The sequence below is a fragment of the Phacochoerus africanus genome, chromosome 6 (genome assembly GCF_016906955.1).
Source record: "Phacochoerus africanus isolate WHEZ1 chromosome 6, ROS_Pafr_v1, whole genome shotgun sequence".
Lineage (NCBI taxonomy): Eukaryota > Metazoa > Chordata > Mammalia > Artiodactyla > Suidae > Phacochoerus > Phacochoerus africanus.
This window is the reverse complement of record NC_062549.1, coordinates 131,048,010-131,060,292: the sequence shown is the minus strand read 5'-3', so window position 1 is coordinate 131,060,292 and position 12,283 is coordinate 131,048,010. Positions and strand designations below refer to the sequence as shown.

General features: G+C 43.5%; 1 protein-coding gene across 2 annotated transcripts in view; it reads right to left on the bottom strand.

Annotated features, from left to right (window-relative positions):
- The window catches only part of SYDE2 (synapse defective Rho GTPase homolog 2), a 44,789-nt gene that overhangs the window by 21,656 nt on the left and 10,850 nt on the right, over positions 1-12,283 (bottom strand). For both annotated transcript variants that reach the window (XM_047785423.1, XM_047785424.1), the window contains exons 2-3: positions 11,124-11,810; positions 1,945-3,047 (exon numbers count right to left, since the gene is read on the bottom strand). In XM_047785423.1, the coding sequence (XP_047641379.1) occupies positions 1,945-3,047; positions 11,124-11,810 (1,790 nt within the window). The remainder of the gene's footprint in view (positions 1-1,944; positions 3,048-11,123; positions 11,811-12,283) is intronic.

Sequence of the window (12,283 nt, the reverse complement as noted above, 5' to 3'; positions counted from 1 at the left end):
TTGCTGTGGCTGTGTAGGCTGACAGCTGCAGTTCTGATTCAATCCATACACAGCCTGGGAACTGCCATGTGCCTCAGGTGTGTCCCTAAAAAGAAAAAGTATGGTTCCAAAGGTACCACTGCAAAATTTATTATTTCACAGGAAATGATTCTTTATCAATATAAATTTTCTTAAATTTTAAATATAGAAATAAAAAGCACTGCTAAAAATATCTTCTTGGCATTTAAAATCAGTTACAACAGCCCTATATATTTGCTCTTAATATTTTTCAGAACATAGATTGTAAAAGTACAGTGCTATTTGAGTAACTTATTTAATACACAATCGTAAATGTTTCTGTTTAATAATTAGCTTTAAAGTCTGCCTAATCTCTGGTCTCCCTAGAAGCTGCTTAAAAAAAGAAAAGAAAAAAAAGGTGCAAAAACAGACAACCTGAAGAAAAAAGTAACTGGAAAAAAGTTGAATTGGAAACTAAAGGCTTCCACCCAGACAATGTAAACTCAGCTTGACAGAACCGTATCTGAAAAGAGGTTTCAAAGATTCAAATGTCTACCTCTCAGCTTCAGGAAAAGCTGCTGCATCTATTTTTATTCATATAAGCAAATAAGACCCACAGAGATTAAGCGACTTGCCCAACATCACACAACCAGGATGCAAGTTCCTTGCATCTTAATACAAAACTCCACTAACTCATGCACTTTCTGTAGTTTCCATGTTAAATTCAAGGTAGGTGATTTTAAGTTCATTTCTACATATTTATAAAGGAGTCATATTTCAAATGTTGTGATATTTTACCCTCGATGTTTTTAAATCAATGTTCTAAACTGCAACACCACTAAAGCAAAATACTTGAGAACATAATTTTTTTTGTCTTTTTTTTTGTTGTTGTTGTTGTTGCTATTTCTTGGGCCACTCCCGCGGCATATGGAGGTTCCCAGGCTAGGGGTCCAATCGGAGCTGTAGCCACCGGCCTACGCCAGAGCCACAGCAACGCAGGATCCGAGCCGTGTCTGCAACCTACACCACAGCTCACGGCAACGCCGGATCGTTAACCCACTGAGCAAGCGCAGGGACCGAACCCGCAACCTCATGGTTCCTAGTCGGATTCGTTAACCACTGCGCCAGGACGGGAACTCCGAGAACATAATTATTTTTAGGCTTATTTTGTGTTGCAAAACTTAGTATAAGTACTTGTACCACAGAATAGTATCCTCAGTGATATGCCATCTCTCACTGTCACAGACTATGTACTAATGAAAATAAACACAAGCTCTTCTAACTGGTTAACATTTACATATCTTGATACAAAAAACAAACAGGGTTTTTGTCTTAATGGACTGCTTTCATTTTCTTACTTCAAAGGAAAAGAGAATGAGACGCCTTTTATCAGCAGGACCCTCTCTTTACCCTCCGAGCTGGCCCAACAGCAGACATGGCCAAGGCTGTGCTTCCCAAAGAGTGGAGCAGAAAGAGAGCAGGAACAACGGTGGGGAGTTAACTGAGGAGTGGAACAGGGTTAGAAGAGCCACTAACCCTAACCCTAACCATAACCCTAACCCTAACCCTAACCCTAACCCTAACTCGCTAGCAAAAGAATGTCCAAGCAGGCAGACACATTCCTTAACTGAATTAGTCTCTGGCTTTTCCTGGGAAGGCCATTGTAAAGCAATCTTCATCTCCAGGTACAAGGCCTCACCTCTCTGCATCGCAACATAGATTGTGGAACCATTCAGCATGCTTTCAATCATTGACAACATAGGTTAAGGTATAAATTATATCCTAAGCAGTAACGGAAGGAAAATAAAGAATAGGAATGAGCAGAAGTCTAAATTAGAATGTTTAAGACCTTACCTTGAACTCCTTCCCCCAAGACTTACTATAAATAAAGGTAATTAATTACTCAGACAGAAAAGAGGACTGTGGAAAGGTACAGGAAAATAATACCTGACAGCCTCTCTTTTCAATTTCCATAATGCATTTCTGAATCAGGAGTGGTACCGGCAAGCCTATGTTTTCTTTCTCCACAACTTTTCGAATATCAACACCAAATATTACTGGTTCTCGATTTACATCTAGTCCATGAAGTGAATTCTCCCACTGTTCCAAAAGGGTCACTTTCACATAAATAAGACCTCTCGGTTCAAGTTTGACGGCCAGCTGATGCGTCTTTGTCACTCTGAACAAGGAGGGCAGCACAACGGTCCCGTGACAACACACGCGGTTCCTTCTCGGCGTGGGCTCCCAGCTGAACACCACTAACTTCAGATGCTGTGCATTCTCGATTTCGATGTTGAAAGTGTGATCCAGGTCTAAAAACGCTGTCCGACACGTGAGCAAAGCTGTCCTGGCTTTGTTTACCGAATCCACCTGAATCGCACAAAAGACATCTTTCGAATCCATCCGAGGTGGTTTTAGGTCCTCAGCCCCGTAGAAATGCACACTCATGAGCCCAGATATGTACTGGGGACACTTCGGTTGGTCCGAGAAGCTGTAATGCCTAAAAGCATCAATGTCTATTTCATTCTTGCTGCAAGTATTTGGGGTTACTTCTTTTCCTTTTGCAAACTTATTTTCAGATGCATGTTTGCTAGACTTAGCTATCAGCTCGGGTGAGTCGCCGTCACTGAGGTAACCCCCTTTGGAGGCAGACTTGGGGCTCACAGCGCTTTCCTGCCGGTCGCTGGGCTGAGCCGACACACTGGTGTCGAGATGGTACCGGCTTATCACATTCCTTTTAGCCGCCGTGCTTGTGGTCCCAGAAGGGGGGATAACGGCGTGACCCATTTCCTGACAGTTCCACTTCGACAAGGAAGGAGGGCTCTCTGGACTAGGCATGTAATTCAAGCTCCCTTTCACACTCAGTTTTCGGCTAAGTTCTGGCAACCTTTTCATTTTCATGGAAAGCTTCCTCACAGTTCGTGGAGACTTTATTTTATCGGGGAAAGACCAATTAACTGAACCGCCTTTTTTCACGGGGCTAGGGCTTGGAGAAGACGGTTCTGAAACTCCCAGTTCAGTCTCATTTGCAGCAGCTAGGATCCCAGGACCTTGAAAAAGAAAGATATTATAAGGCGATTTTTTTTGGGGGGGGGGGGGTCTTTTTTCCTTTTCTAGGGCCACTTCCGGAGGCATACGGAGGTTCCCAGGCTAGGGGTCTAATCAGAGCTGTAGCCGCCGGCCTACACTACAGCCACAGCAATACAGGATCCAAGCCGCGTCTGCAATCCACACCACAGCTCATGACAACACCAGATCCTTAACCCACTGAGCAAGGCCAGGGATCGAATCCACAACCTCGTGGTTCCCAGGCGGACTCGTTAACCACTGCGCCACCATGGGAACTCCATAAGGCAATGTTTCAATTCCCACTTTTACTTTGTAAACCACCCACTTAAGCTCTCACGTGGACAGAGTTTCTCCCCTTGTCTCACCCAAATGGGGAGATTTGGTTGTAAGTCTAGGCGAGTGTCTACTACACACTCAAGCAGAACATAAAGCTCTACGACGCCTTGGAAAGAAGCATTTCCTTCTCCACCTGCCTTTCTATTCTGAAGGCTGGAAGAGGGCACCACAGGTTCCTTTTAAATCCCTCCCACTGCAATACGCTTCAATGAGTGTGTATCTATAACACAACAGTGGATATCAGAGGAAACCAGGAAAGCTTCCTGCTTTAATATGCTCATTTTAACATATTATAACATTTATCATGGAGTTCCCTTGTGGTGCAGCAGGTTAAGGACCTGGCATCATCACGGCAGTGGCCTTGGTCACTGCTGTGGTGCAGGTTCTATCCCTGGCCTGGGAACTTCCACTCGCCACGGGCAAAGCCAAAAACAAAAAATAGAACAAAAAACAAAGAAACATTTAACGTATTTCCTATTTTAATGTTTATTTAGAAATTTTACCTTAGATCAGAATAATTCCTTTATATTTACAGTCCTCTAAAGATGAAATTTCATCACATAGCATTCTGGTTAAAAATGCTAAAAATCAAAGAATATAATTTTGACAACTAAGAGATGCTTTGTGTTCTAAAACTCTATTAGAATGTATCACCAAAGATCATATAGGATGAAGTCCAGTTAACCGAGAATAACCGAATATTGAATATCATAAATCCAACTAAATAATTTTTAAAACTGTATAGATAGTTTCTTTCTTATATTATCTGTACGAAATAATTCCCTAGAACTTCAAAAGCTAGATTGGGGCTTTTGAAATTTTTTGCAATTTTAATATAGTAAGTGAGAGTACAGAGATACAAATATGTTTTCTTATAACTTTTAGTTTTCATCAGGGTAAAGCATTAGTATGCTTTTGAATTTTACGCCACATAAAAATACCTTTATTTTTTCCTGAATGTCAAAATTATTCAGGTTTACATTAAAAAAATATTTTTTAATTCAAAAAAGTACAAATAAAGTAAATAATAGCCCATACCACCAAGAGATCAACCATTGTAAAACCTCATTACCAGAGTTTAATCATGGTAAATAATATTAAAAGCAGCTTCATATTGTTATTATTAGATTATTAAATTTAATTATTACTAAAAAGAACACCAGCCTACATTTGCTAAGCTGGACAAAGTATGAAAAATTAACTTAATACCTGGTAATGCACAGACCCTCATTTAACAACTCTCACAATAACCCTAAGAGTTAAGGCACCATTATCACCCCGTTTTCCATACAAGGAGCCTCAAGCACGAGTTGGTATGTCTAGGATCACAAACCGCTCAGTGGAAGAATCAAGACTCAACCCTAAACACAGGCTTTCACAGTCTCTGCTCTAAAATACTGCACTTTCAGTCTCTCCATCCGTTTTTTTGTTTGTTTGTTTGTTTGTTTGTTTTGGCCTTTTTAGGGCCGCACCCGTGGCTTGTGGAGGTTCCCAGGCCTGGGGTCTAATCGAAGCTGTAGCCGCTGACCTACACCACGGCCACAGCCATAGTCACTCGGGATCTGAGCTGAGTCTGCGACCTACACCACAGCTCACAGCAGCACCGGATACTTAACCCTCCTTAACCCTCCTTAACCCACAGAGGAAGGCCAGGGATCAAACCCACGACCTCATGGATACTAGTCGGGCTTGTTGACCACTAAACCACGACAGGAACTCCCTCTCCATCCTTTTAAACATTTTTCTGTCCATATATTTTAGAGCATATGTATGTATATATCAAGTTGATTTTCAGAGACCTTTTCTCAACTATTATTAAGAAGTGAAAGTACTCCATTAACCTCAAGCTTTCAATTCCCCAGTTTTAAAAAAAGAATGTAAGTTCCCATCATAGCTCAGCAGAAACGAATCTGACTAGCATCCATGAGGAGGCAGGTTCGATTCCCTGGCCTCACTCAGTGGGTTAAGGAGCCATCGTTGCCGTGAGCTGTGGTGTAGGTTGCAGACACCGGCTCGGATCCTGCATTGCTGTGGCTGTGCTGTAGGCCGGCAGCTACAGCTCTGATTCGACCCCCAGCCTGGGAACCTCCACATGCCGAGGGTGCAGCCCTAAAAAGACAAAACAAACAAACAACAATAAGAACAAAATGAAAAATAAATAACTCCTTTACAAAAGAAATGTACAGACTAATCTATTTCACTTAAAAATATGAACCTGCTCCTAGTAAGTCTTCAAAATAGTAAAACAAAATTGAAAATAGCTTCTAAAAATCTAATGGTATATAAATTTAAACTGTGCCTTGAAAGAAACAGTGTACTATTATCCCAATTACTTAAAATTTAAATTAATTTTTCATACTTTATTCCTTATAAGAGCTCTACTACCCTAATAGGAGAGGCTACTCTATGTAATACATTTCATAATTAAATGAGTATTCACTTCAAAAATCATTAGATTAAACGACTTTTCCTTAAAGTATTACTATGATATTCTCCCTCCACCCTTCTTCATGTGTTCTATTGATAAAGTGTTTCTTTACAGAGAAAAGACTATTTTAAGTAGGCCTGCTGGGCTTTTCTGGTAGGCAAAGAATGAGCAATGGAGTGTTTGATAAGCCGGACAAGGTGTTTCCTTGTACTGTAAGTTGGAGTACAATTCTACTAGTTAGCTGTACTAAAACATTCTACAATAATCAGAGTCCTGCTCTAGTCTATAGTCTACATACTTTGCCACGGCCTAAAAAAGCTACCCAGTATAGGAGTTCCTGTTGTGGCTCAGCAGTAAAAGATCTGACTAGTATCCATGAGGAAGCAGGTTCCACCCCTGGCCTCACGCAGTGGGTTAAGTGAGCCGTGAGGTGTGATGTAGTTCACAGACTCGGCTCCGATCCTGCATTGCTGCTGTGGCTGTGGCACAGGCCAGTGGCTACAGCTCTGATTTGACCTCTAGCCCGGAAACCTCCATAGGCCACAGGTGCAGCCTGAAGAGCTAAAAAGAAAAAAAAAGGCTAGGACATCATGGCACAGCAGAAATGAATCCGACTAGGAACAATGAGATTGAGAGTGCGATCCCTGGCCTCGCTCCGTGGGTTAAGGATCCGGCGTTGCCGCGAGCTGTGGTGTAGATCGAAGACGTGGCTTGGATCTGGTGTTGCTGTGGCTGTGGTGTAGGCCGGCAGCTATAGTTCTGATTAGACCCCAGCCTGGGAACCTCCATGTGCCTCGGGTGCAGCCCTAAAAAAAAAAAAAAAGGACAAAAGACAAAATAAATAAATAAAAAGCTACCCAGTATATGAAATTGCTCTAAATTTTATTAAATTATTAAGCAGTTAATCTAACATTCTGAGGTTTTTATACATTGTACATTAAATATTTCCTAGTGATGTCCTCACCTAATGATTAAAATGAAATACTGTATATTTTAGCAATTTCTACTGCAGACAAGATTGAATTTACTAAAACAAAAATGCTTTGTTTTTATAAAATCCAAGAGCTGAAATATTACCAAATTCAACCATCGCTTAAAATTAAACCACAGTTATACTAACCAAGTCACAGATTAGCTGTAGCTTATAAGCAGAAAGTACAAAGCCAAAAGTCTTTAAATATAATTTATGTACCGGGCTAGATCAACTGAAACTGGCACACTCCCTCAGCACCTAGAAGGGTAACTGGCCCATAGCAGAAACTCAGCGCTCATTGAATAAATGAATTAACCAATTGGTAGCTGCCTGTAAATTAGTAAGCCTCCTAGGAAATACAATATAGAAATTACCTCTAATAAATGTTACAGTTACCAGCTATAAAGACCCGATAAAGATACTGGTAATTGACCCTAATGAAGCAAAACAGGTCATGATAAAGATCCCGGCAATAGCAGTGGAAACTTCCTATTAACACCTGACAGTGGGGAGCCGGTAAAACAGAGTAGGGTACCTCAACCCGACTAAATACCATAAAAATTGGTACTAATAATGCTAATCTTCGGGTAACAATGCAAACTATAGGTAACAAGTGAAAAACAGCAAAACCAAAAACAGTCCACTAGGACAGCAACCAGATAACAGAGATATATACAACACATCCAGACGTTAATAAGCCAAAAACCAGTCATAATTGTGTTCGAATGATCATAAGATTGTCATTCATACTCAAATACTTAAGCTTTCCTATTTCTTTTCTTTCTTTTCTTTTTTGGTCTTTTGTCTTTTTAGGGCCGCACCTGCAGCATATGGAGGTTCCCAGGCTAGGGGTCAGATTGGAGCTGCAACTGCCGGCCTACACCACAGCAACTCGGGATCCGAGCCGTGTCTGCAACTTACACCCCAGCTCACTGGCAACGCTGGATCCTTAACCCACTGAGCAAGGCCAGGGATCAAACCCACACCCTCATGGTTCCTAGTTGGATTCATTTCCACTGCACCACGACGGGAACTCCAACCTTTCATATTTCTTGATCAAAAACTTATTCTGAAATTCAGTCATTCTTTTTGCCTATTTCCCAACAGATTTCTGCCAATGTTGCTAAAGAAAACTACCACTTTAGGTAATCTTTCCAATCAAACTACAACGAAAAATGATAGCATGTAAATAAATTGTCTAAATATCTTCTTTGGTCAAGCTAGGAAGGTGCTTATTATATTTTAATATGTTTAAGAGAAGGGTAACAGTAAGAAAGAGACGTAATTGACAGCCCTATCGTACTTTCGAGTTCGGATGGTTTGGTTTAGTCTGGTTTTGGTTTTTGGGTTTTGGGGTTTTTTTGGCTTTTTAGGGCCATACCTGCAGCATATGGAAATTCCCAGGCTAGGGGTCCAATTGGAACCACATCTGCCAGCCTATACCACAGCCACAGCAATGCCAGATCCTTAATCCACTGAGCAAGGCCAGGGATCAAACTCGCATCCTCATGGATCCCAGTTGGGTTTGTTACCCCGAGCCATGATAGGAACTCCACATTTTCATTTGTTTATCTGTTTTCCAGTAAGATGTGTCAGTTTTTCCTGATTCACGATTTGCCACAAACACGACAAGGCTGAAGACAGTAACTAAAGTGTGTACCCCTTTAAAGACCTGGCTTTCTGACCAGGCTCCCGTCCTCCTGCCCTCTGGCCTTTTCTGCACTATTCCAGACTCGCTGCGCTGTCTGCTGGACTGCAAGCCTTCCTTGTCACTCGACCCCATCACAGCCCGCATCCAAACTACCCGTGTGTGCAGTTATTCATTCCCACTCCCATCCAGTTTGCAAAGGAAACACACATTCACTCTGGAGAGTCAGTCCACAGTTAGAAACGCACACCCCCACACACCCACACACACGTCTAATCCCAACATGACGGGGGCCCGGGGAGGGGGGCGGGGGGGGGGTGACACACATTAGCGTTTCCAGAATAGCTTCTCGTTGTTCTCACAAAATTGACGTCATACAATACACTCTGTTTTGTTCTGTTTTCGGGTTGTTTTTTTTTTGTCTTTTTGCCATTTCTAGGGCCGCACCCACAGCATAGGAAGGTTCCCAGGCTAGGGGTCTAATCGGAGCTGTAGCCGCCAGCCTACACCAGAGCCACAGCAACGCAGGATCCGAGCCGTGTCTTCAACCTACACCACAGCTCACGGCAACGCCGGATCCATAACCCACTGAGCAAGGCCGGGGATCGAACCCGAAACCTCATGGTTCCTAGTCAGATTCGTTAACCACTGAGCTGCAACAGGAGCTCCAATACACTCTGTTTTTAATTCACTTTTTCTTAACATTAACTCCTCCTCCTCGTTTCCCTAAGAAAAGAATCCAAACACAAGTGGTTTATTTGCAAAGTACAAAAATATCAGCCAGGAAGTAAGGAAATTAAGGAGAAAATTCAAGGTTGATTATCAAGACTGCAACCATGGCAATGGGAGCTTAATCCCAGAGAAAGCTCTGCAGAACAACGTAGAATTATCCCGCCCAGGCATCGGGGGAGCCGAGGTCGGCCTGCACCCATCCTCTAAGCACCCATGGAGGGCACCCCCAGACTGCCCTGCCAGGGCCCCCCGACACCTCAGGGGGGTCCTCAAGCAGAGATGCAGATACCAATGTTGGAAGGACGCTGCCTCCATTTAGGTAAACACGAAAACCCATGGGATATGGGCAAGTACCGGCAGCAGCTGCCACACTCCACATCCCTGAATATTCTGGACTGTTTGAAATCTTATAAATTAAAATGACCTGATATAAAACAGAACTGCTTTCTATTCAACATTCAGGAGTTCCCGTTGTGGCGCAGTGGTTAACGAATCCGACTAGGAACCATGAGGTTGCGGGTTCAGTCCCTGCCCTTGCTCAGTGGGTTAACGATCCGGCGTTGCCGTGAGCTGTGGTGTAGGTTGAAGACTCGGCTCGGATCCCGAGTTCCTGTGGCTCTGGCGTAGGCTGGTGGCTACAGCTCGGATTAGACCCCTAGCCTGGGAACCTCCATATGCCGTGGGAGCGGCCCAAAGAAATAGCAAAGAGACAAAAAGACAAAAAAAAAAAAAATTTCAGCATTTGCAACCAAAGTGGTGTACGCTCTGTTTCCTGGGTAGCTGGTACGGGACAAAACTTAAAAAGAAGCACATCAGAAGTTCCCGTAGTGGCACAGCGGAAACAAATCTGACTGGCATCCGTGAGGACACAGTTTCGATCCCTGGCCTCTTTCAGTGGGTTAAGGATCCCGCGTTGCTGGGAGCTGTGGTGTAGGCCAGGAGCTACAGTTCCAATTGGACCCCTAGCCTGGGAGCCTCCATTTGCCACAGGTGTGACCCTAAAAAGATAAAAAAAACCCAGAGAAGCACGTCAGAAATCAAGGCAATCAAGGAAGAATAAAATCATTAAGTTGAACTATATGAAGCGCTGGGTGTTTCCTTTTCAGATCAGAACCATTAAATATTGGCAATGTCATGCGGTTCAACCTAACATTTATCTAACTTTATTTTTTCTGGGTCCCTATCCATCGCAGCACCTGTTTGCAAGCTCTTCACTTCTACGCCTCATTTCTTTTTCTCCTCTTTCCTTTGTTTCTGAGAAAATGCAGACACAAAAGTGAGAACTAATCACTACTATACACTGAATATTTTCATCTGTGGCCAGGCTAGGTGTAACTGAGTGAATGAAGCAAAAACAAGACCCACGAAAAGAAGACAGCTCTCCCGCTCTTTCAGCTAAGAGAAAAGGACTTACTGTCTCAGAGGACAGACAAGCTAAAGGTTGCTGCAGGACCCCACAAAATCCTGAATAATTAAACCACCATGTACATACACATGCTCATAAACCTTTTTGAGTTTTCTTCATTTTCATGAAGATATACTCACTTCGTAAAGGAAAGGGACATAGCCACAAGGGACATCTATATTTAATTTAATTTAATTTTTTTTTGTCTTTTTGCCTTTTCTTGAGCCGCTCCAGCGGCATATGGAGGTTCCCAGGCTAGGGGTCGAATTGGAGCTGTAGCCGCCGCAGGCCTACACCAGAGCCACAGCCACAGCAACGCGGGATCCAAGCCGCGCCTGCCGCCTACACCACAGCTCACGCAACGCCAGATCCTTAACCCACTGAGCGAGGCCAGGAATTGAACCCGCAACCTCATGGTTCCTAGTCGGATTCGTTAACCGCTGCGCCAAGACGGGAACTCCTCCATATTTAATTTTAGATGCTGCCAAGAATTAGGAAGAGAAGGAAGACCAGGCGGATGGATGCCCACCTTTACCTGCAAAAGGAGGTCTCGCCCCGGCACTCTCCTCTTCCGCGAACCCTCCCTGTGTCTCGGGTCCGCACATTTGCTTGCACCGCTGCACACACTCCGGGCAAGAGATGGAATCTGCGGGACTCGCTTCCTTGGACTGCGTGGTCTGCGAGGTCTGGACACTGTCTGCGGGATCAGAAGCGCTCACGTCCCCAGGGTGCTGCTCTGTTTCCTTCAGGTCACTTCCGGATAATCCTCTCGAAGGGACTGCGGGAGGCCTCAGGAGGGCAGAGTCTGCCTCGCCGAAACTCAAGGAATGGGGCGCGGCAGAGTCCTCGTCCTCAGGAATGGGGTTGTACCATATCTCTCCTTCATCATCCGCATCATTTCCTTCACTAAAGTCCAAGGAACAGGTTCCTGACAATGACCAGTTTGGAGCCTTACACACCCCACGGGTGCACGAGTCTTCGGCCGCCCTGAGCAAAGGTCGTGAGCGCTGATGTTGCGGCGGAGAAGCAGGAGAGGAGGGGAGACGGCCTCTGTCTTGGGGTCTCGGGTCTTGGGATCTCGGGCTGCTCTGATACAGCCAGTTGCGCTTCTTTGACACAGTGATGCTGCTGAGTGGCTCGTGACGCCGGACGCCACTGTCACCACGCAGCTCCTCCAGTTCTCTTCTCTCCCCGGAAGATGCATAGACGTTTTCAAATAAATCTGTGTCAAAGGAAGAAAGAAAGCAGAATATAATGCCTGGCATACCAGGAATGACATGTCACTTGAGACCAGTATTTTCAAAAAGACAGAAAGAAAAGTAATCTGAATCACACTCAGAGACGACAACTGAGCAAGAAAAAAATCGGATTTCCCGCCTAAAAATGATTTCTATTATTTAGATATCAGACTGCTGGTGGAGGTATCATAAGAATTCTAAGAAAAAGGTTAAGCAGACCCTGAGACTGCCCTTATAAAGGCAGGACTGAAAACGCTGTATCCTAAGCAAAACATGCTTTATAAAAAGCTTATATAAAATGCTTTGTGCCCAATATGCTGTTAATTAATTTTTAAGTAATTTTACACTCACTACTCAAGCACTTCGGAAAACAAGTAATATTACTACCTTTTCACACAAAGATTAACTTTGAATAAATCTTTCAAAATAACTGTGACTTACTTATTAGTAAATGCCT